Genomic DNA, 26,029 nt, shown 5'->3' with positions numbered 1-26,029 from the left:
CACAGGCAGAGGGAGAAGCAGGCTCCCTGCGGGAAGCCTGATGCAGGACTCAATCCCAGGACTCTGGGATCATGACCTGAGCCAAAGGCAGATGCTCAACGATTGGGCCACCCAGGCGTACCATGAGTACCATTTTGAAAAGTGATCATCAAGGCCAAGTTCCTAAAATGGAGTCAATTTTCAATAGGTCTCCATAGATAGGAGACTTTCTAAAGTCTATCTCAGGTTTTACAGGTTATAATGGAAAATGTTTTCTGGTATCAATCTTGGGGACTGTAAGAATGAATGCTTACATTTCACTAGGACATGATATTTTCCCCAAAAGGCAAGTAAAATGCCAAAAAGGTGTATTCTTTTATTTATAAATGATAACATCTTTTACAAGCTAGATTAGATTTTTCAAAGTTAAGCTGTAACATATTTAGTGAATTGTAAAATCAACTTAGTGCATGGTGACCAGGGTTCTTAAAAAAAAAAGAAAGAAAGAAAGAAAGAAAGAAAGAAAGAAAGAAAGAAAGAAAGAGAAAAGAAAACATAATACTAATTTCATGTGTTAAAGTATTATTTCATAGTACATACATATACCTACATACCATATTTTAAAAAGTGCTTGTGTGTGCACACACACATGCGTGATCACGCTTTAAAATGTTTTCTTATGGTGCAGTCTTGGCCAAAAAGTTTTAAAAATACCGATTTAGGCAAACAGTGGCTTACAATCGGAACAACTGACCTTTAATATAAAAGTAACACATATTTGTTGACTATGCATGCCAGGCACTGAGCTAATAATCCTCACAACAATGTTATACAAGGCAGAAACCTTCGTCATTCACATTCTGTGGGCAGGAAAGTTTTCCCAAGGTCATAAAGGTAGATTAGTGGGAGAATGAGAATTCAAGCCAGATCTGTGGCACTCAAGGTCACAAGAAGACAACTCCTCTGCAGTGAGGCCTCAGTCAAGAATCTCGGTCAAGGTCAGTATCCAAGGTGCTAAGTAGTGCCCGAGCACTTAGAGGAGTAAACAGGACCGCTAATGTGGATGATGTAGTTCGCATCACAAAACATCGTTATATCCAAGCATTCCTGACTATGTGTTTATGTGGATAACGATAGCTTGTAAGGAAAATAAACCAGAGCTCACTTTAAAGTGTGTTTGTTCAGCTTGATCTGTTGATGGTCACAGGGAGGCTGGAGAAACTGAAGCGGCCTAGTTGCTTATAACTCAGATGCCACTGCCCCTTTTCCTGAGTATAAGGAGATGATCAAATCCGAGCACACTCGCCATCAGAAGCACACACCATATATTAGGAAGGAGAGGAGCTGATCTAAACTGAGAAATCAACTCAAAGAAAAATGTAAAAACCAAAGAAGTACAGCTTCTTCCTAAGAAAGAGCAGAGTGGTAAAGTATAGAAAAAAATTCTAGAAAATTGACTTTGAAAATAAGAGAAGTCAAGTAGTTTAGGCTACGGGAGCACTTAAGGAAAAAGAAAGGAAGAGGGAGGGAGAGAGGAAATGAAGGAAGACTGGAAGAGGAGGAGGAAGGAAGGGAGGGAATGAGGAAAGGAGGCAGGTAGGAAGGGGAAGGGAGGGAGAAAAGACAAAACAGAGAACACTGCTCCTCCATTACTTTGGTGAATATCTAATATTTTCTGAAGGCCATTTTGCTTTTTCAGAAGACAAAAATATGTCTTCATACGTCTTCACCTGGAGTTTTAGATAAAGGATATCTCACTACTAGATAACACTCCTTCAAGCTCTAGTGACCTCCAGGTTGACACACCATTCTCTACAGCTTGAAAAATAATAAAGCTGAATCTCCTCCGGGAGAATTATAGAGGAGGATAAAAAATGCATTAAGTGTCTACACTGTGCCATGGCATATTATTAGCCACTTCGATATCCACACCAAGGCACAGTTGCCAATTACCAAATAGGGCCACTCATATTTTAAATTACATTACATATTTATAGATTTAGTATTTTATATGCTTACGCAGACCTTTTATTTACAATATTCCAGCGACACACTCTCAGGCAGTATCAATAGTGCAATAAACAAGGGATGACAGTCATTGCCTTGACTGAGTGTCATTTAACTGCCCTGGTTTCCCTAGGCGTGCAAAGGGAAGTTGGGTGCTGAGGATACCCATGGCTCACTGAGTGCTATTAGCATTCTTTCTGCTTCCCCTACCCGAATTTTACACCCGCCAAGAGAGAGTTGTATTGGTTCCTCAAGCCATTTTTATCAGTAGTACTTACTTTTGAAATTATCCCTATTTAAATATTTTGTAATTAAATATGAGTTGTTGCCTCTTTGAAGACTTAGATGAATGCTTTGGAAGAACTGCATACAAAAAGAGTTAATAAAAAAACAAACAAAACAAAAAAACAAAAAACAACCCCCCCCCCCCAAAAAAAAACAACCTGCTGTTCAAGTAGGTATGAGAGAGACAAACATAAAATATAGGAAGGGAAGACCTCATAAAATCCTAAAAGAATTCTGCACTTAGATCACTTTAAATGGTATCTCCAAGTTCCCGTTTTTACTTAAAGAAACCCAAATTGAAAGTCATGATTAAGGCATTATGGCTATGATTTGTGGAAGAAATACAACAGGACTCCAATCAGCTTATTCCCTCTTAAAGCAAAGATCTCAAGCCCTAAAGGAAGAGTAGTGAAATTAAAATTAAATGCTTATGGAGTATGTGTATCATTTCCATGATTCTCCATCTGAATCATTTTCAATCAGCTAATAGGCCAACTATCAGCTTCCACAGGTCATGAGCTGGTTTCTACTGAATTCCAAAATTTAAAACTATCTTGAAAATATCACACACATCACTATCTTTTGCTTCTGAAACAGCTAAACTTTTACATATTATACAGTTACATTTAATATGTAAATCCCCCCGTACCCACACATACCATACCTGTTGAAACCAAATTATATAAATTTTGCATGAGGGGAGATTTAGGAGCACTTCAGTCATCAATCTATTCTGGAGAAATGAAGGGCTTTTTAAGCAATCAATTCTCGATCTTGACATCAGTTTAAAGTTATAGATTATATCTTGAGCTCTTAGCATCCTAAAACTTCATTAATCTCTGTCTCAGAGGCAGCAAAGCCTTATGCATGGATTTATTTATAGTGACTATTTACGTTTCACACATTCACTTTGAATCCCACATCAAGAAGAGTGATTTGTGGAATTATTTTTGATTTTGTAATCTTTAATCTATGATAGATGTTCTACTCTAGGCTGCAAAAGTGGTCCTGCACCACACAGAATTTTAGGTGCAGATTATGAGATTACCCACTTTAGAATAAAAATTTTCCTCCTAACTAAATAGGTGTGCTGAAGTCATTTTGTGATACAAAAATGTATCTTTTCTCTTAGTACTCCTGATTTAGCCATTTAAAAAAGCTATGTACTGGTCAAATATCCGTCTAAATTTTATTTACGAAAGTCTATTCATATAACACTTTCCATTTAACACGTCCTATGGCACTGTGGATTTTTATTCAGAAATTTCTTTTTGAGGTTGGTGGACTATATCAAAGTCACTTTCTAGGTTGTGATATTGCACTACATATAGTTATGCAAGATATTGTTACCGTTGGGGAAAATACAGGATCTTTCTTACTAATGAACATCAATTTACAATGACCTCAAAATAAAATGCTAAAAAGTTTTGTTCTTACTGAACAAAAGCTGACTAGGAGATATATGCTATGGTTGAAATTCATGATTTGACTACAATTTTATATTTATTTGTTCTGAACTGTAGGCAAGCTGCATTCCTTCTCTGAGAATACTTCCTCTAGGTAAGATGGCAATAATTTCTCAGTTATCGTACTGAATAAATGAGATGACATATATCAAGAACCCGATACAGTAATAGATGTTCAAGAAATGGTGTGTACTATTATTATTTACTTAGGTGTTTTTTTTTTTTCCAGCTTAATACAAACTTCCAGTTAAAAATATAAAATTACCTGTATGGCCAAGTCAAATGACTGAATCCTTACTTAAGCTAAATTGCATCTTGCCACAGCCTTGCAATATAAAGGAGAAAAAACCAAATGCAAAGGCACCACAGCAGAAAGTCCAAAATCTTACTAAAAGACTATATATCATTATAAAGAGTTAAGATCCTTAAATTACTCAGTGACATGGAATTATGCCCTGACATTCATGCCAAATAAAGACTGTGGCAAGCCACAGGAAGCAGTGAAGCCCTTTTATGTAATTAGAAATCCTACTGGAAGAGAAAACATAAACTGTGGATAAATGAAAAGCATGATCCCCACATCATTTAACGCCATTTAAATGTGCAGTAGGAATAAACACCTTCCCATTCAGTGTTATGTACCCCTCCTGACATGTCATCATAAAATATTAAACCTTTTTGGAGTTCCAAAAGATGACTAAGCAGCATGTCAACATGAAATTCAGAGGGAACTCAGTACCCTGCAGAAGTCTGAGAAGGATCCCTTGTCTTTAAAACAAAACACTGTATGCCTGGGTGGATTTGGGAGTTCTTTTTATCATTTTTATCAGCAATGGGACTAGAATGCCACAAAGCCTCACTCATCATATTCCATAAAGAAAGGAAAATATTTGTGTCAGAATGTTGAGATGACTTCTAAAGAATCTGCTCCAAAGGACGTGTCATATATTCTAAAACCGCCTCTCTCAGGTATTGGAAGTCAAGTTTTGGCTTGCAGCGTCTCTGTCTCTCTAACAATTCACTGTCTTTCACTTGTCTTTTCCTAAAACAACTAATTACACTTAATGCTATTTCATTAACTCACACCCGGCAGGAAAGTGGTTTTGTTTTGTTTTGACCTCATCAGAATGTTATTCCTCTGGAAAAAAAAAAAAAAGGCATTTCCTCTTTAGCAGAGGAGGCATTAGATACTGACTCTAGGCTGACCTGGAGCTATGCTCACCTATTTCCAATTGCTATCTCAAATTTTATTTTAGAGTCTTAGATAACTGTCACCTCTCAATGCCTTTCCCTATTATTCTTCCAAAGGGGGGGGGGTACAGGTTTTTAACAAACCTTGGTTTTCTTAAGCAAACCTGCTTTGGAAGTACTTAGGATAATTCATACAGTCCTTAAAGGCAACAGATGACAACCTTAATCCTTCTTCTGAATAACTACTTGCAGTAGAGAAACTCAGGGAGAGGTACCAGGCAGGTATTTCCAGACCGGCTTTATTCATGCTTAAACAAAAGCTGACTTGACTTAAGTAGAGTGGAAACACCTAGGCAGATAGACACCTATGCCCTGGGGCCCTGACACAAAGACATCCTGGTTCCGGAATTTCCTCCCTTGGTTCACTGGGGCCTTCGGTGGCCTACGGGCCTAGCCCTGCAAACAGCTGGGATAGGGCATTCCCCTTGTATATTAGCCCTTAAGATTTCTGTTTCCCTTCCCATTCATTCTAAAGATTACCAAAAGCCTATTATGTTTCCTTCACTGTGCACCAACTGCCTAATTTCAAGCTAAAAATGCCACGGGTCTTCCTTATTCTGCTGTGACCACATTTAGGACGGGCTTGATAGAGGACACCCAATTAAGTCTTGTTTTCCTTGTTGGGTTTGTTTTCCAGTTTCACTTTCTTATTTCTTCGTATAAATGTTAGCCTCCAAAGTTTCCTTAATGACGCGATTCTGAAAATTTCTTTGGAGCTGAAAAGACTGCGAGGATACTCACGGATAATTGTGTCATTTTTCAATAGTGATGAAATTTGACTTATGTCAAGTATAATCAGCAAAATACTCCGTGTGCATTTGTAGCTTTTTTTTTTTTTTTGGCACGTGTTTACTTTGAAAGTAACTTTTAAAGAAACTATGTCTTGTTTGCATTAAAAAAAAAGGTAAATTCTAATTTAGTTCACCAACTTCTCAAGGTTCTAAAGCATCCATGACATCATAATCAATAAAAAATAGTATTTAAATGTTCTATTTCTTTAGAATTTTATTTACTTTTTTTGGAGAAAGAGTGCATACCAGAGTGAGTGGGGGGAGAGGCAGAGGGAGAGAAAGAATCTTAAGCAGGCTCCAAGCCCAGTGTAGAGCCTGACGCAGGGCTGGATCTCATGACTGAGATCGTGACCTGAGCTGAAACGAGAGTCGGACGCTTGATGAACTGGGTCACCCAGGCACCCTACTTAGGTGTTTTAATAAGAAAGCAAAGATGGGGAGAGAAAATCTTGCATTTGCTTTCTCAAACCAGTCCAGAGGCAGCCTGGCTTTACATAGAATTAGGAAAGCCCTACTTAATACCATCATTTCTAAGTATGTGACCTTTTCTGAGTTTTAATCTGTAAAATGGTGATAACATTATGGGGATTAAATGATAGAAAAGCACACATCTAGTCTAGTATTTCTTTCAATATATGTTCATCATTCCCTTTTGCCTACTTCAACTATTTCCAAGTTGGTATCATCAAGTACCTTTCCAAAAAATGTTTACTATGTACTTGACTTTCAAAAATTAACTTCTTCAAAAGTATATACACTTATCTTTTAGTTTTGTTCTAAGAGGATGTAAACATTGATGGTTATATTGTATATAAAATCAGATTCTTGTGATTTCAAAGTAAAATTATAATTATGTCATCTTAAAGAGATGAGTACAATCTTTAAAGCTCTAGTTTTAGGGACACCTGGGTGGCTCAGTAGTGGAGTGTCCAGACGCCTTTGGCTCAGGTTGTGATCCCAGGTCCTGGGATCGATTCCTGCATCAGGCTCCCTGCAGGGCAGCTGCTTCTCCCTCCCCTTATGTCTCTGCCTCTCTCTGTGTGTTTCCCATGAATAAATAATTTTTTAAAAGCTCTAGTTTTAATGTTCAAAGCAATCAAATACATTAATAACACTACTCAAAAAGATAAATATTCGAAGACTATTTACAAGGATAGCATTTTCTTAAAGGTAAGGATATGATAGATTGTTCAGTTATAACTAACATGTGCAATGTGTGAACCATGATTGGTATGCTAGTGGATACTCCTGGACTTAATATTAATATTAAAACAGAGTTCAGGATATGTTAAATAGCTAATCAATACCAAGTCTTATCTATGTCTCCCTGACGTTAAAAAAGGAAATGTAATAGCATAATCATGCAAAGCAACTGCTATGAAGGCATATTTTATCTGGCATGGAAAGATAATGGAGTTGTTCCTTAAAGTCAATTACAAAGCATGGCACCTGGCACATGCAATACTATGCCCTCAAAATATTGTACAGAGTTTCTGAGTATTTTGGTGACCAAACATCAACTTCGTGTTTGATAAGGACATTGTTAAACGAACAGAGGGACAAAAAAGATGATGATTTTAGCTCTATTCTTTCCTTAAATGATTAATTCTGAGGGTATTTCTTTAAATGCATAATTCTTTAAGGCCAAGGAAAATCAGAAAGGAGTCAATAGTGATAAAGTTTTGGAAACTGAACTTTAGGTAGATGTGTAGTCATTAAATCGGTGGACTAAAATTCAGCAGTGGGGGGATCAAGAAGCAATCTGACTTGCATGAAAAAGAAACCAAAAAGCTCTGGGATCTGCTGGCATCAGGTACCTATGGAAGTGGGAAGGACACAGGAGCTAAAAATAGCAAGGCTGGTTGAAAGCCATGAAGCTGTTCGACCCTTCAAATCTATTTCCCCAGTGTGTCAGAAGATGAGTTTATTCCTTTTCAAATTTTTCCCTGAACAGAATAGAATCAAGGATTTATGGACTGGGGAACCCAAGCAGAGTCAGAGCAGTGATGCTATTGTGAATATGCGGGTATGGAGGTGGTTGAGGAAATGTGTTTACATTTAATGCTTGGACTCTCAGTCTTTAAATCCACTCAGCTCTCATTTCAGAGAACTGGCAGCCAGGATTATACCCTTAGAAAAGAGATTAGGGGAATCAGGGGGCTTTCAAGGAATTGACCCGGCCAGCTCACGATGCAGTGAATACGGTAGTCAGCAAGGCCATCCACGGGCACAGAATGTCCAGTCAGTTTTTAAGTGACCAACTAGAGTTCTAGACTTAGTCAAGTATTCATTTAGGGTTGAGGGTTAAATAAAGGAAGTTTCAGTTATTCAAGCCCACAAAACTTTATCTCTGATGCTTGGGGAAATTCATGAGGGTTTTACTCTCTTCCCAAACCGGAAGTAGACAAGAGAGAAGACAAAAGATCCTGCAAACAAGGGATCTAATGCAAGAGAATGGCAAAGAGAATGCTCAGGATAATGGTGGGGTGGGGGTGCGGAATTCCCCAGATGACAGCTGTGTGGCAGGTCTAAAGGGTAATCGGTCTAAATTGAAGCAGATCAGATTGTTTCAGCAGAAATTTCTTCTGGTCGACAAAATTATTAGAAAACGCGAATGTGTCTGATTGCATTTGAGAGGAGATTCACACAATTTGAAGAACAATTTGGAGATGAATCAGTGATAAACACAAACAGAAAGCTAAGCATACCAAAAAATAACACAAGCCTAGGGAAAACAAAGTAAGACAAGGCAGGAAAGGAAATGCAGTCATAGAGTACTTCATGGCTCAGCTGTGAACAATGATTCCATGGCCACTGTAATGGACACGATGGATCTGGATCTTGATATAACAGGATATTCTAGAGGAGACATGATGGGATGTGTCTGCATGTGCGGTAGATGCAGGAGGGTGGAAGAATGTGAAAGCCTCATCTTCCAGAGAGTGGAGTCGATGAAGATCATAGGTAATTCTTGAAACCAAAGAATCAAGAAGCGACAATAAAAGCATGTTAGGTGAAGGAAGAGAGGTCAATTCTGCAAGAAATTAGTTAAAAGAACTGGAAGTGCTCCCCTCCAAGGCACAGGAAAATAGTTTGCACAAAGGAAAGTGAGAGCAACTACCATTTTTGTAACAAGCCTAAGAGAAACATTTGCCTTTTAAAACTATGTGCCACCGTCACTCAGACAATAATGATGTGAAAAAGTACATAAGGAGATTGAAAGAATATTTCTTGATGCTTGAGACTGTCTTATTTTACTAATAATAGTGCCTTACACTGCAGAACAAATGACTATCTAGTCTAGAACTGTGCCTCAGTGATGGAGCTATGCCTTATGTGAATTATCAGATAAGCTTAGTGTTGAACTAGAAAAGAAGGCAGGGTGTCATTTATTCTAGTTGCATGGGTAAGAGATACTGACAGTTGACAAAACTGATAAGCTTCAATACATAGCTTAGAAAAATCAGTACAATAAATGCAAGTATTAAAAAATTGAAATCTATCCATCTAATTCTATGAGAAAGGCTCACTTTTTTGGAATCCTGAAAAATAGAGAACACATGGGGTATGTTAGCAATAAAATATTCATGCAGAATTTCCAGTCTATTCCAACAAATATTCATGTTTATTTGAAAATGAAAAGTATTTCCCCAACATCTTGTAGTAAAAACTCTCTGCATCTGCTCAGTTTATAGTTTAGAGCAATTTCTCACCCACAAATTCAAGTGAGAACATCGTATATCAGAATCTCTAAGCATGTTTGATGAAAATGCAAATAACTGGGTTTCACTCCAAATAAAGAGAATCATAATCTCTGACATCTGATGATATAGTACTGGATAAACTCCTCAGAGATTTTTAATAATATATTTGATATGAAACCTATACCAAGTCACTTCCAGGATTTCTGTTTGTTTGACTGCTTGTTTTTTTCCTTTAGTCTAAGACTTAGAATATTCCTCTGCTCCACCAATTGCCTCTCTTTCTTCAGATCTTTCCAAACAATTTATATTACACTTATTTATGTAGCATATTTATATAGGTGTATAAGGTGTGTGTGTGCGCGCGTGTGTGCGCGCGTATGTGTATTTTCCCCTGAAATAAGGTAAGTTCTCAGAGACCCAGGGTAATGCCGTATACATTTTTAAATTTTCTCACAACAAAATTTTTCATCAAATATTCTTCAATGGATGTTGAAAGACTTAACAGGAAAATGGATGGGGATGCTAAGACAAAAGTATTTATTTTATCATTTTCAATTGCAACAAACTTTCTAGAGAGTAATTCCAGCAGGTTTAGGGCCATATTAACTCTAAGCTTTTAAATCTTTGTGGCTTTAGACATAAAATATGAGTCAATCAAACCTCAAGCCTTCCTAAATTCTTATTTATAACCCCCTGTATTTCAACTTAGAGTAGTTTGTCTGCCTTTTCCCATTCCTGCAGGAGCACCAACTGCCTTTTTCTTTCTGACTACAAATCATACCATCTGTGAAATTCTTTCTTAGATAGCTAGGAATTAACTGGAACAAAAAGAATCAGCAGAAATGGAAGAGAGACCATGATCTCCACATGAAAGAGAGCACTGTGTCCGTGGGGTAGAAGTTGGTAGAAAAATACATTAAACAGCTCTTAGCCAAGTAAAAGCTTCGTCTCTGTAGCAATTGTATAATTTCTTTGATGTAATAAAATACTGTCATCTCTAGACTCCCTGCATAAATATACAATTACATTGTATATTTTAATAAAAACCTAATCACTCAAAAAGTGTTTCAGACTACAGTAGAGACACGCAGTACTTGAAATAACTTCTTTCGTTCTCCAAATACTACAAAAAAATTCAAAGACCAACTTTTTCTCTTAATTCTCTCTTAAGGCAAATGCAAATTTATTTTAAAGGTTTAAAGCCCAAATTTTTCCACTCATTAAGATCAGTTTAATACAGTAATACAGGGACACAGTGCAATTGGTTACGAAGATTTGCAATTTTTAAAACTCTTGACATTCTAACACTGAATTCGTTTCCTATGGGATTAGGGTTACGATATTGCTCTAAGTATTTTTATTCCAGGTATGCTGCTTTTCCCCCCCTAAGAAAATGAATTTGATACCTTGTTTGAGAGCTACTTGGAATTTTTCTTAACCTGAACATAAAAGCAAATTTGGCCTTTAGTTAAGACTTTTCTTTACATGATATTAACAGTGAAATAACCTACTGGCACATGCCAGAAGGGACGGAAAAAAATATCCCCCTCCTCCTTTCTCCCTCTAACTTCAATATTCACTGAGCTGCTTTGTTCTCTGTATCCCGCATAATTAATAACTACTTTGGCAATCAGTCATGCATTCCTTAATGGCACCTCAGGCATCAAGTGTCCTTCTAAGCCTTCCCCACAGAAACCATACACCCTTCTATAGTGCACACTGGCCAGGCACTGACTTAACTCTGGACAAGTCATTTACAAAATCACTATTAAGGAAAACCCACAGTTGGGATTATAAAGTGGCTACAATACTTGCATGCCATTCTCTAGCATTATTTACTCTCGGGGTATTATTTTACTAAAAAGAGTAAAAAATGTGTGAGATCCAACCAACTGTTGCTAGTCAGTGACAAAAGAAAATAGGAAAGAAATAGTAGGAAAAATTTAGAAGCAACTTAAAAAAAAGATGAGTTTCACGGATTGTTGTGAGTTAAAGGAGCGTTCAGTACATTCATCACCCCATGCTCCTCTTTTCAGGCAATCAAAGCAAGAAGATAAAAATATATGGAGTCAATTAGTATAGAAGCTATAACATTTATTTCTCTTAATCTACACCGATCCATTTATTAAATGAAAAATGAGAGTAAATGAATTGTTGAAAATATTATGTTATTACTGCTCATCAGAAAGCTTAGATTAAAACTCTTGAAAAATGTAATGTTCAGCAACACTGTCTTAAAAGAAATCAGTGTTATTTTAATTATCCTTCAAAATTTTAACCAGATTGTAGAATGAAAAAATTCTTCAAATCTCATAACCATTTTAAAGTATCTATGTTACAAACAATATTATACTCAAGAAGAAATAGTTCTCTATGTATTAATAAAAATCACTAAAGATATTCATATTTGGATTTGCATTTTTTAAAAATAGGTTTTTTTTGAAGTAACTGATTAAAATCTGCAATCTTTTTATATAAAGGCTTATTTTTTAACAAGTAAACTTTTAATAAGGTCTTTTGATGCTAGAAGAAAAGATACTATTTTTCAGCCTGTGTAGGTTTTTTTTAAAAAAACACTTTTAAATAATGGTGCTTATGCTATAATACACAGAGTAAAACATACATAATCTATTATAAATTACTCCAAAATTAAACAAGAAATTTTCTTTTCTTTGTAAGAGACCTGAAATGTGTGCTGGGCTCTCAATGTGTGTGGCCTCCAAACAGAAACAAGCTTGCACTGTTTTATTTCAGTTTTGCTTCATTTCTTCCCAAACAATCTCTCGCTGCTAATCTACCAGCCCCCCCCCTTTTTTTCTTTTTTTGCATGAAGGAAAAAAAAAATCAAAGACATTATTAACTCCTTATGCACAATCATGAAAGCTGAATATATATGGTTTTGGCATCAATTTGCATGGATTTATTTTTCATTATTTATTAATGGGGCATAATTGAGGAGTATATATTTCCATAAATAATTCTTGAAAATAACATTGAAGCATACATTTTAAATGTATGTAATAAATCCAGAACTTTTTTAAAAAGCTATAAACAACTAGCTATAATTTTAGCCAAATCTCTTATGCCAAAGTTTTTCCTAAGGTAAAACTTAGCCTATGATATCAATTTAAAATCGTAAAATGGAAAGATAAATTTTATTTATGTTTTACTCTAAGATATCTAGGAATCAAGAAAATGATACTAAAATCTTAATATTACAAAGAACAGTACTACATATAAAAGAATATGTAAAATCTTTAAATATTAAATCAACATCACTTTATTCAAAGTAGTAAGGAATCCTTTTTTTTTAACCTGTATGTACTCTCACTCATTAACTGAGGAAACGAGTGGGTAAATCATCTTACAAAGCTGGACATAGATTTTTTTACTTTTCTTTTTTTTTTAATTTTTTTTTTATTTATTTACGATAGTCATACAGAGAGAGAGGCAGAGACACAGGCAGAGGGAGAAGCAGGCTCCATGCACCGGGAGCCTGACGTGGGATTCGATCCCGGGTCTCCAGGATCGCGCCCTGGGCCAAAGGCAGGCGCCAAACCGCTGCGCCACCCAGGGATCCCTGGACATAGATTTTAATGGCAACACTGTTTCTGAAAATTTTAACTAATGTATTAAAACTACTACTGCTAAGACATACTGTCTAAAGGTTGGTAAAGAATCAACCAATCTTAAAGGTTGGCTAGAATCAAACATATCCATTCATGCTCCTAAAGAAGGCTGCAGAGTGACCTCCCTTACTTGCAAAGTTCAATAAGTAAAGAATATTAAAATAAACTTTCTCCATAATTTTCCCAGAAAAAAACTGATTAAACTCAAAGTTTCTGCAGGTGTGTGAATAGATGCAAAATATTAATTATAAAAAAGCAGCTGATTATGATTATACACATTAATGGTTATAATGTCATAAGCATGTACCACTGTCTTCAACTCTAGATGTTCCACTCCCCACCAAAATGAGAGAAAGACAGAAAAAGAAGAGAAAGAGAGAGGAAGAAAGGAGTTCTAATATGTCATGACCAGGAGAACACGTGGTGTCCTTATTGTGATTTTTCAGGGCTCTAGTTTATGAATTAGTAATATTATACAACAGTAACAAAGATAACATATAGTAAATGAGAAGTTAGTGCAGCTCCACATAGGTTTAGACAACTCTAAGGGGCAGGGGCTGAATTTCCATGAGATACTAGTGGAGCAGCTGTAATGTGTCTGGCATTGTGCTAGGCTCTCAGTAGCAAACCTCAATTCGGGGTGTTAACAGCCCATTAAGGACTTGTGGTTTGCATCATTTTTATCATTATAAAATTAAGAAAGCATTGTGGCCAGTGGTCCCTAAGGTCCTATTTTGCAATGGTGGGTTTGCAGTCAATGAGATCAATGCCTCTGGGGAAGCTGGGTGTGCTAATTATGAAGTTCATCCTTTACAAAAAAAAAAAAAAAAAAAAGCATCGAGATGATCCAGGGGTTCCAGGGGCATGTGATGTGCCCTTGAGCAAATGCCACAAGAACTTTTAAGTCTGTTCTTGAAAAGGCAAAATTTCTTCCCTTAGGCTTTCATTCATCGATATACAGATAAGTTTGATGGATTGTTACTCTACTAATAATAATGTTGTGGGGAGGAGAGGCATGGAGGGAGGGATGTCATTTAGCAATACACAATGCTAATTCAAAACATTCTGGAAGGCTTAACAGTAAAAGCACTTGTCAAATTTTCACTAACCAAATTTCACCCTTCTGCGGAAATTACTGAGAGCAGGAGTGTGGCTGTGTGGGAGAAGAGACGGAAACATGGAACCAAGACAAAGGATAGGTGAAGAAGTGGCAGATAAACTGCCAAAGTAAATTCAAATTCAACAGAACCGAAGCTTGGGAGAATTTTAAAAATCGTGTATCAATAATCACCCCGGAGAGCAACCTGGCAAAATTAAAATCACCAAATGACACTTATTAGGCAATGTAGGACCATGCTGTCACGTTTCCTTGTCCCTTGCAGTCCAATGGCTGCTAAGGCAAATTAATGTAAGATCTCTTATGTCATATCTCCACATATCTCCATTTTCTGCAGCCCATCACTGGTCAACTTAGGTGCCATGCAAAACGTGGCTTCATAGATACTGGGAGGATGTCGAGTCTCAGCCCACCAAAGCCCACATTTACAAATTTATCAAAGGAATTCAATAACCATTTAAAGATGCACTGAGTTTAATTTTAAGGATGTAACTGGCGACACACCTTTCTTCTAAAGCCTCTCAGAGGCAGTTTCTGATCTTAATCACAGTAAATCTCTAGTAGCAGGTCAAACCCAGGTGGCAGGGCCCTTCTGGAGTCAAGAGGATGGGTGGTACTTACTGCAGACCCTTCTGATGCTTTATCTCATTTCAAGGCTCAGGAACCTGATATACTCTCACAGATAAAAAAACAGGTGTCAGTGAATCTTCTGTTAAGCTGGAGTGAGTGAATGGTATGATCAACTCAACATTCAAGTATCTATTAAAAACCTATAATGCACTCAGAACTGAGTACAACAGTATAAATTTCCCATGTTTTTATCTTTATTTTATTAAATCATACAACTCCTTGGGTTATAGAACCAACCCATGTAATTAGAAAATTAGGAAAAAACCCTTGGTGTGGCATATTTTAGCTCTCATGTCTTATTCAGTAACATAAGTAGATTGCTAGTTATACATATTTAAAATGATATAATATGAAGAGAACAGTTATTGAAAATACAAGTATCTTCTAGTTTCAAGTTTCTTTTTGTCACAGATTTGGGATAAACAAAAACTTTGCTGTGATACAAGACCCACCATTATGTTTAGAGTAAAATTTAATTGTTTCATCTTTAAATATTTAAGAACACGACAATGTGCTAAAACTCAAACTGAAAACAAGGATTGTATAACTTTGTAAAAGTGTAGTCATGTCTCCCAAGGCCATCTCAGACTTAAAGAAAAATAAATTCATAAATTCTCTAAAAGAAAGATACTGTGAAAATGTGTTAAACAGACTCTTAATGGCTTTACTCAAATCATCACAGTATCAAAGTATTACCTATCAATAGCATTCTTTATTTTTTTAAAAATATTTTATTTATTTATTTATGGGAAACACAGGGAGAGAGGCAGAGAGATATGCGGAGGGAGAAGCAGGCTCCCCATGGGGAGCTCAATGTGAGACTCGATCCCAGGACCTGGAGATCATGACCTGAGCTGAAAGCAGACGCTCAACCCCTGAGCCACCCAGGCGTCCCAACAGTGTTCTTTAAAAAGCTCATTCTTGTCTACTATTAACACTTCTCATTTCTTTCTTTTTTTTCTTAAGATTTTATTTATTTATTTATTCATGAGAGACACACACAGAGAGAGAGAGAGAGGCAGAGACACAGGCGGAAGAAGAAGCAGGCTCCATACAGGGAGCTCGATGTGGAACTCAACCCCAGGACTCCAGGATCACCTGGGCTGAAGGTAGGTGCTCAATTGCTAAGCCACCCAGGCGTCCCAACACTTCTCATTTCTAGATAAAATTTTTCAATTTTACTAAATTTAAATAAAAATATTAAATTATTAAAAGTTTTGGAAATTAACAAAAAATGGTAGAGAATCTTTATTGGCAAAAGTTTTCATAATGGAATAGAGGTATGGATATCTTAAATAATCTCCATAAGGTAATTGATCAAGATTCACCATATAAATTTATGGCATATATCAGAGCTATCTCCCTTAACTTTGATTTCACACAGCAAATGTTACTGTTGCTAAATGAATAAATGATCATTTTCAAACTTCAGTCTGCATTTTATTGTCTTTAGCTATATCTCCAACAATATTTAAATTTCTTAGCCTAATCAAAGGCTTAAATAATAACTCAATAATAATAACTCAAATAATAACTCAACAGACTTGAGTTTGGGTAACCAAAAAAGGAAATGTCTACTTGACATTAATTACAATGTGAATATAGTACATAAAGTCTGATACTGACTCCATATTTTCTAATTGGCTTCGTGGACTGCTGGCTTGTGGTGCGCATTGTTCTTTCTTTCTTTTTTTTTTTTTAAAGATTTTATTTATTTATTTGAGAGAAAGAGAATGAGAGAAAGAGAGAGAATGCACACAGCTGGGGAGAGGGAGCCTCCCAATCAAGCAGGGAGCCCAATGTGGACTGAGCCACCCAGGCATCCCCATATGCATTGTTCTTATATCCAGTAAGAGCACAAGGGTTAATGTATTTAACCCAAACTATGTTATGTTCCCAGTGTGCCTGCTGATTTGCTATATCTCCTATCAAAATCATTGAAGACATCATCTTCTATATCATTTTAAATAGTGATATTATTGGTCATATTTAAAAAGCATACTAGGTTGACACCGTCATATTTATTTGAGTACTTCAGCATTACTATAAGCAACGTGAGAAAAACAGTAAAAGGGTTTTCAATATTTTTGGTGTGATGCAACAAACAGATACAAATGTTTGAAATAATACATAAAGGGTACAAGAAATCAGTATATAATTAAAATTATAGTAATAATTGTAATTAGACAAAGTAGATTTCTTAAAGTCCAGTGAGAATTTCAAAACTTCTTTTTAGAACCATAAAGAATCAGAAATATTATTTAAGCAGGATAAGTATTAGGATATGTAGGAAAAACTGAGAACTACTATAATATATATTTATAGTAGTTTAAAATATATTTTAAAATATATTTAAAATATATTTTACCAAAATATATTAAAAATATATTTTGGTAAAATATATTATATATTAAAATATATTTTACTAAAATATATATTTTTTAAAATATATTTTACCAAAACATTGATCTTAAAAATAATGGTAAGCTTACCTTTCCCCATAAAAAGAAAAATGTTATGGACATTTTTTTTGTTTTTCATGATTTTTTTTTTTTTTTAGGTAAATAAACAACTAACCCAATTAAATAAGGAGACCTCTAAGTGGTACTTACTGGCATGACGATGTTGTAGTGGATACAGAACCCCGGTTCAGAAGGAAAATATTCATCAGATACAAATCTTATCCTGATTTGATTTCCTTTAGAAATTTGTTTTCCTGGCACAGTACCAGAACCACACCAGCGCCCTAATATAGTTCCATCACTGGGTTCTTCAACCTCTACAAAATCATACCTGCAAGAAACAAAGACAAAAGAGACATAAGATCATATGATATGTTATTTCAGCAATTCAAATTCCATATTCATGGATACAATGAATCTATCTATGGACCATAGCCAGGAGTCCCTTCCAAAATTTAACTGTGTAAATATAATAAAACTATCCAAAGAAGAAACATAACTGAAAATGTATTCTCAATTAAAGAAGTGCATTCTCTTCTACTCTAAGCCTTCCAGTTTTACTGTTAATGAACTTCAAATTCACCAGTCATCTCAACACTTAAATATTTGGTATGCAGCAAGCATATCTGATATTCAATTTGTGAATTACTCAATTTAATTTCCATTTGGACATGACAGTTTTACTCTAATCTTAATTGCTATTATCATTGTCCAATACTTTCTGACAGTAATGCTTTCACCCTGGTCAGACTCCTTGGCTCCTTTTCCTCATCTCTGATGCAAACTTTTCTAGAGCCACATCATTACATACATATCCTTCAAATCTCACTTTGTTCCCGTCTGCCTCTGTGAGTCCTCTCTGGGTGTTCTCAGCTCACCGTCATCTTTCTCTTTTTGATAAACACGTATTTTCAGTATTCACTACATAGGCAAGCGATCCTTTTTCTTAGTCTGTTACACACTTGAAGAAAGGAACTGATTTTTATATACTTTTAGCTTACATTGTAGGACACACAGTATCTTCTTAAACATAAGGAATAACTAATATCTTCCCAACACAATGTTAATTTTTGTTTGGAGGGCATGGATCTATGGTACTCCTCAAGAGCAGTACTGCCTGTTAAGAAAACATTTCAGAAATCTGTAGAGGCATTTTAGGTTATACTGAGACTGAGGGTGAGCAGGGCACTACAACATATGGTGGGCAAGGTGCAATGCTGTTGAATCATGGGGAGTCCTAGGAGTGAGTATTTGCCCAGATTCTCCACGCCTTTCAAATAGTTCACTGGACATTGATGTAGGCAAAATTTTGGATATAGCTCATCTGAGTCTGGAAACTAATAACTGTCTCACATATAAACACATATATGTTTTGCAGTTTTAGTTGAAATCAAAATTTCCAGAAATTCAACTATTAAATAAGTTGAAGACAGTTTTCATGTTTTGGAACTTCACCAAGAATTATGTTTTGGAAAAACATATCATGAACAGGAACACTGCTTATACTATCTGCATCACAATTAAAACAATTAAAAGTAGACATACTCGTCTGTTTCTAAAACTGTCATATCTGCAATGAGAAAGATGCATCTGACCACCTCCTTTTATTTTCCTAGCGTAACTGTGCATGTGTATTTATGTATTTACATCCACTATTTTCATATAACTTGCTTTGCTCTTTCAGGTTTCCATAGCACACATGTCATTATGTTTATATTTTAAACAACTATCCACACTTCTGTAAACTTCATTTATGAGTACTAAAGAGGATACTCAAAAGTTTTCTTAAAGGGTAGTAGGTCTGACATGGTTGAAAAACATTGGTGGGTTTTTTCAGAAATCTAAATTCAGTAGATACTAGACAACTAAAAATAATGTATTTTGTGCATTGGAATTTATGTTTGAAATATTGGTGAAATTATACAGAAAGTATATAACAGGCCAATTCTACGTATACATCTTCATCTTGAAGAAGTATCAGGAACTCTCTTACAACATGTAACTTAACCTGTTTCAGCCTTATTTTCCTTGGCCTTAAATTGAGGGCAATGCTACTTAGCTCAAAGGGATATTTTAAGACAGGATACATGCGTAGTACTGAAAACATTGTTGGGACACAGCTGCCATTCAATAAAGCTGTCCTTTATCTCCATCCTACGTCCCTTGCTCCCACCTCCACGTGAACTTTTAATATGACCTTCAGAGTTTGAAAACAATAAATAAGAATATTCAAATACAAAGGGGGGGAATATCTGCTATTCCATAGGGTTATCAATGGTAAATATGTAAGTCAATCAGTATAACCAATCTAGGAGTTCCGTGTCTGTGTGTCATGGGACAGAAAAGGGTACACTCAGGAGTCAGGGGAAGCTGGATAGAGCAGACCTGAGTAGTTATTTCAGGTATATTTGGTACAAAAGTGGGTAACTACCATTTTATACGAAAGGATAATTTTTACACCAAAATTGTTCACCTGGGAAACAAAGCTTTTCTTCACAGAGCATGTTTGTTCTGTGCTTGGGGCGGGGGGGGGGGGTACCTAAACCTATATAATGCAGGTTACCACCACTGCAAGTTTGAAGAGAGCCAGACTTCAGACCTGGTCAATCATCCTGTAAGCATTTATAGAGCGCTGGCTTGGTGCAAAGTGTCCTGCTGGATTCTTAGGATACAAAGATGAAACTATAGCTTCTTTGGGCTCAAGGCCCATAAAACACTTTGGTGAGTGAGTGCTCTAATGCGGGTATGTAGGAAATACTGTGGAATAATGGCAGCGCGGGAGTAATTCTATACGGTGGGATTAGGGTCAGTTTACAAAGGAACATTTGGGTTGTCAGTGAGGACTGCCTGCCAGGGGTGAAGAGAGGGGAAGTGGAGACGCACCACAGTGAGAAGCCCAACGGTGCGTAAGATGCGACCGAGGAAAGAGGGGGCCAGGCACGGTGGGCTGTGAATGAAGGGTGGGAGTCAAAGAAGAAGATGAAGATCCAGCTGGAAAAATAGGCGGAGCTGGGGAGGCCTTGGGTACTTCAGAGTCAGGTGTTAGAATCTTTTGTGGGCCAATGTTGCAAACAGGTAAGGTAAGCGCAGCTTTAAGAGGCTCTGTGTGGCTTTTAAAGATTTAAGTCAACACTCTAAAAAGTGGAATTTCACAGAAAAGTCTGGATTTCTGGCTTTTTTAATTATTACTCTTAAATTTGAGGATCAGGTAATACTAAATATTAGCCCTAATACGACTCCCCAGGTCTCTGGAATTGGTGCCAGCCCCAGGGGAGGAGGGTATCTTCAATTTCCTGCCGTATCCCTAACACCTATGTGCCAGGAACACAGAAAGTCCTCTATCATTATTTGGTGAATGGAGGGAATGAACACTGGACCTTGGTTCCTTCATGGCAATTGAGGCTGGGACCAAGAGGCAATAGTTTAGATGGGACATGTTCTTCCTAAGTTCTTAAAGATCCCCATCTACTTTCTATGCTCTTGTTGTTGTTTTAATACCCAGATCATCATTTACAGTACTCGCCCACGTGGGCATCTGAGTTTGCCACCCTTACAGCATAGGAGGCATGGCCATGACCGTTTCAGGGAGGGAGTGACAGTGGCAGAGAACAGAATCATCAGACATCTGAGGGATGCCGGGAAACAAAAACACTACAAGCGTGGGTAGAAGGAAAAGAGCCTGTAACAAAAACGTCCTGATTCTGAAGCAGTCGGAGGAACAGGAGGAGAGCCACTGTGAGGGATGCCACAGAACGGAGCGAAAAGAGAAGGGAAATATCCACCTGAGCAGAAGTGGTGGACAGTGCCCACAGTATCGAATACCAAGGAAAGCTCAAAGAAGAAGAAAACCAAAGGGCATTCCTCAGATTTGGCACTTGTGAAGTCATTTCAATAAACTGGTTGGACAGGACACAAAGTGTCAAAATTTACTTCATTTTCAAAATACCTATTATCTTTCTAATAAAAGCATTTTAAGAGAAAAGAAGATCATATGCAAGAAAACTGCAAAAATTCTAAGTATTTTTACTATTATATATATTTTTTAGTTGTTAAGGAACACTATTACATACTTATCTGATGTGTAAGCTGTTTAGAGGTATTTGAAAGGAGTTTTTAACCACACAAAAATATCTGGATTATAAATGTTAAGAATTTATTAAGGAATGCATAAGTCTTAACCTTGGCTTCATTTACATCTGATATAAAAATCACTGTCCTGCAAATAAGAGTTAGAAGCACATTATTATTCTTTTTTTCATGAAGATTTTCTATTAAATTTGATGCCATTAAAAAAATCCACTAATCTTTAGAACAACTTCTGGATTTGCAGTTAGACAGCTGGCAATTAATTCTTACATGCTCATACAAGTCTGACGCACACACTTACCACAGTGCTTTAAAAATCTACAGTTTTGCATTCCATGAAGGTTAAATGGACATCTAAAAAAGTACTGTGTTCTTTGCCTATAAAACAGCAGAATCTAACAGATGCCACTAATTCTTTCACAGTAAACTTTTAGGATTTTTTTCAGAAGTGGTGTCCTATAACAATATAATTCTCAGTTTCACTCAATTACACCACCATCAATTTTATTTTTTTTTATTTTTTTTTTTTACCACCATCAATTTTAATGGTGGATCCTCAACAACTGTTTAGATGTCTATGGAACTGAAAAGTATCAATAACATAATTATTTACTAAGGCTTAGTTTTCCCTCTCATCAAAACAGTAAACCCTCTTGCTAAAGGATACGGTTACAAAAATAGCATTTTTAAAAAAACTTAAAATCATGTTCAAGACCATGTAAAACAAACCCAGGGAAGATCTACCTGTAAAGTATTCTCATGTCTCATTATTGCTATCTAATCTGCAAAATAGAAAAAAAAATGAAAACAAAAATCACTGACAATTACGTATTTCCTTTAAATTCTTAGAAATACACAGGACGTGGTTGGAAAAAGACGAGCGCATTAAATCCAGTTGCCTTGGGATCCCTGGGTGGCGGAGCGGTTTGGCGCCTGCCTTTGGCCCAGGGCGCGATCCTGGAGACCCGGGATCGAATCCCACGTCGGGCTCCCGGTGCATGGAGCCTGCTTCTCCCTCTGTCTGTGTCTCTGCCTCTCTCTCTCTCTCTCTCTGTGTGTGTGTGTAACTATCATAAATAAATAAAAATTAAAAAAAAAATCCAGTTGCCTTCCCTAATAACTTGAAGTTTTTCTTGTTTTCTGATAAAATGACATTTGCAGGTGGAATCCATTGTGGAAATCGGTTGGTTTATATACCCTAGCATTGCTCAGAACATCAAGAATAGAGAAAACAATGATGGAAGGTGTCTGCAGGCCTCAGTCAAATGAAAAGAAGATGATAAAACCAAGCAACGTTTTGACACATAAAAGTGAAATCACAAAACACCATCTTCCTTAAATGCAGAAATCCACGCATGCCCAGGTGACTGTTCTGGAGACACGGTAATCCTTCTAATACACTCTCAGGTATTAGTTTCCAACATGCACAACTGCTCACATCAGTATTTAAAGGATTTACTAAACCTATTTTATGAGCCAATCAAACATCACTTTCTCACGGCAACATGATACAGAGCACACAGCGCTAAGTGGTTTATAACGATCACTCCCTTTCTCTAACATACCCCTGGGGACCCATGGAGGATTTATGTTCTTTTATGTTTAACAAACAAGTCTGGTGTTGTAGACAAAATTTTCATTCTCATGTGGGAATTTAAAAACCGTGAGGGCACGAGGACTGCTTTCTTACCACCAAGAATTGTAAGGAGTACACCAAAGGAAAAAATCCACTAGTAAACATAATGGTCAGACACCCAGCTTCCTTCAACAAAAATAAACCAACCCTGCAAAGTAGGTTGTTTCTAGTTCAAACTAACTAAGATCCTGTCAATTAAATCTGCCTCATGAATTATCGAACCCGACGGTAGTGTGAACCCCTGCCAACAAATAAATGCGGATCTTAAAAGGCCCAGCTCTGGAAGTGTCACCTGGAGCCTAAATTTGTTGCGAAAGGTAATAAAATTAGTAAGATGCCAATTATCCTACAGTGCTTATTGGATTATACTTCAGTTTGGCAGAGTGCCACTCATCTGCAGAAGAGAAGTTTGGGATCCTATTTTGGACACCAAAATGTTTACATACACTTTAACATACTGAAAATAATAAGAATTTAAATAATAAAATAATAATTACATTTTTCAAATACATTAGCTCATTTAATCCTTACAAAAATCACAAAAAGTGGATACTGTTATTATGCTCGTTTTATCTATTATAAAATATAGAAAAGCTAAGTTCCTGGCCAAGGTCACATTGCAACGAAATACAGAGAGCCAAAGCCTCCACACTGGCAGTTGAACTCTAGCACACAGGCTAACTCCAGAACCCTTAAGTTCTAAGGGGCACTGCGTAATGTACTGGAAACATGTATACATAATCATATTTGATTTTCGGGCCTAACTAGAGAATTTGTGTCTTCATTCAAATTGGCTAAATGCTTTTATTCAATGACCAGAGAGACATTAAGGGCCATTCAAATAAAACTGGTCAGTCGACTTGGTAATTTGGGAATATCAACTTTGCAGATATTTGTTTAAATTAATTTGGTAATACAGTGGTTCCCCTTATAGGTTTCTAGATCGCCAGTGGGTGCCTGAAACCTCAAACAGTACCTAACCCCATATATATATACTGTTTCTTCCCTACACGTGTGTGCCTGTGACAAAGTTTAATTTATAAGTGAGGCACAGTAAGAGATGAACAACTATAACTAAAAACAGAACAATCGTAACAATATACTGTAATAAAAGCTACGTGAATGTGGTCTTTCCCTCTTTCTCAAAGTATCTCATTGTACTGTACTCATCTGTCTTCTTCTTGTGATGATGTGAGATGATAAAACGCCTGTGATGAGGTGAAGTGAGGGGAATGACACTGGCATTGTGAAGTAGTGTTAGGTACTACTGAGCTTCTGATGATACAGTGGGAGGATTATCTGCTTCCAGACCTCAGATGACCTCGGGTATGAGGAGGGTACATGTGTACTTCCTTTTTAGCTACTCTAAATTCTTTATTGATAGTTTTAAACCTACATCGAATAGGATATATGTCAGTCAAACCACCGAGCTTGCTTCAGGGGGCTGAAAACACACTGATGGAGTAATTTTCATGCAAATATGGTGGTGCTACCTGTGGGAAATGGTTATGTTGTACATGGTAGATTGTAAATGATAAGAAATTAACAGACTACATTTATCTTACTACTGAATAAAAACAGTGCAAACATACTCATGAATTCAATCTATAAAGTAGAAAAATTAAGCACAACAAAGTATAAGGTGAACACCAATGAAGACAGAAACCATAAGAGATATATTCAAAACCAAAATTAGAATTTAGAATTAAAATCAGAAGCTGGTTCTTAAAAAGGAGAGAGAGACACACACACATGGGGAATGAGGAAAGGGGGAGGTGGGAGGGGGAAGAGGGATGGAGGGAGAGAGAGAGAATACAAATCAAGAATTTATATATTAGGAGTAACGAAGAAGATATAATCACAGATAAAAATATATTTAAAATTTTAAAGTATGTTTTATGTAACTTTATGCCAACAAAATCCAAAAAGCTAAATGAAATGGATGACTTACCAGGAAAATGAAAATTATCAAAGTTGACTGAAGTAGAAAAAGTGACCTAATAGTTCTAGAAGAAACTGAAAAGATTATCAAATGTTTGTCAATAAAAAGATGCAGTGAAATGGGGTTTATAGGAGAGTTCTGACTTTAAGGAAATATATAAATTCAATGTTATATGAGCACCTGTAAAAATATGAAAATGGCAGCTATCTACCTAAATTAATAATCAAATAAACTAGCCTAAATTTTGCGGATACAGTTTACAGCGCTTTACTATATACTTGCTGTTATAAAGTTGCTAAGGGATCAGATCTTAAATGTTCTCATCACACAAAAGAAATGGAGTTATGTGTCAGGATGAAGATGTTAGCTAATCTGTGGTGGTAATCAAATTGCAATATAGAAATCTATCAAATCAACACACTGTGTAGAAAAAAAAAATAATAAGACCTCCTCCAAAGCCTCCCAGCTCAATTTAGGATATTTAGGAATATCGAAATGGGAATGTGCATTTAAAGAATTACTTTAAGGGCATCAACATTTAAGGTAGGAAGGAAGAAGGGCTATGCATATACTCTCTCGTCTACTTAACACCTAGACAGTTCCAGGCCTTGTTCCTGCAAGTAACCACTACCAAAGGCACCTACGGGCTGCTCCTTCTGCATGTTCTTTGAACAGCTGAATTTCATTGCCTAAATGCATTTATAAGAGGCCATGACATCATTAATTGAGAATTCTCTAAAAATTTTGCTACAGGTTTGGTTCTTTCAGTCTCTATCTATATTGTATCACTGCTACACGTATAAGTATCAAGGTACCCTAGATATGGATTTATCTAAGGCTAAGAGAAATATTTAAGTCATGTGATCATAAAATTTGGACAGGATCTGTGTTATGTTTATCAAAGCATTATCGTGACTTCAGTCCTGATTTTAAAAGACAATATTTAAATGGCTAATCAGCATCATAAGACATTTAGGCTCATATGTTTAGATTTGTGAATTTACTTTTTTGGTGATGATGTCTGTGAAAATGATAAAATGAGTT

The 26,029-nt window shown here is 36.3% G+C and overlaps 1 protein-coding gene across 9 annotated transcripts in view; it reads right to left on the bottom strand.

Moving 5' to 3' along the window:
• PDGFC (platelet derived growth factor C) overlaps positions 1–26,029 on the bottom strand; it is a 280,573-nt gene that overhangs the window by 38,015 nt on the left and 216,529 nt on the right. For all 9 annotated transcript variants that reach the window (XM_055336410.1, XM_055336415.1, XM_055336412.1 and 6 more), the window contains one exon: positions 17,472–17,652. In XM_055336410.1, coding sequence (XP_055192385.1) covers positions 17,472–17,652 — 181 coding nt within the window. The remainder of the gene's footprint in view (positions 1–17,471; positions 17,653–26,029) is intronic.

The sequence above is a fragment of the Nyctereutes procyonoides genome, unplaced genomic scaffold (assembly GCF_905146905.1).
Source record: "Nyctereutes procyonoides isolate TBG_1078 unplaced genomic scaffold, NYPRO_anot_genome, whole genome shotgun sequence".
Classification (NCBI taxonomy): Eukaryota; Metazoa; Chordata; class Mammalia; order Carnivora; family Canidae; genus Nyctereutes; species Nyctereutes procyonoides.
This window is presented reverse-complemented; position numbering and strand designations above follow the sequence as displayed.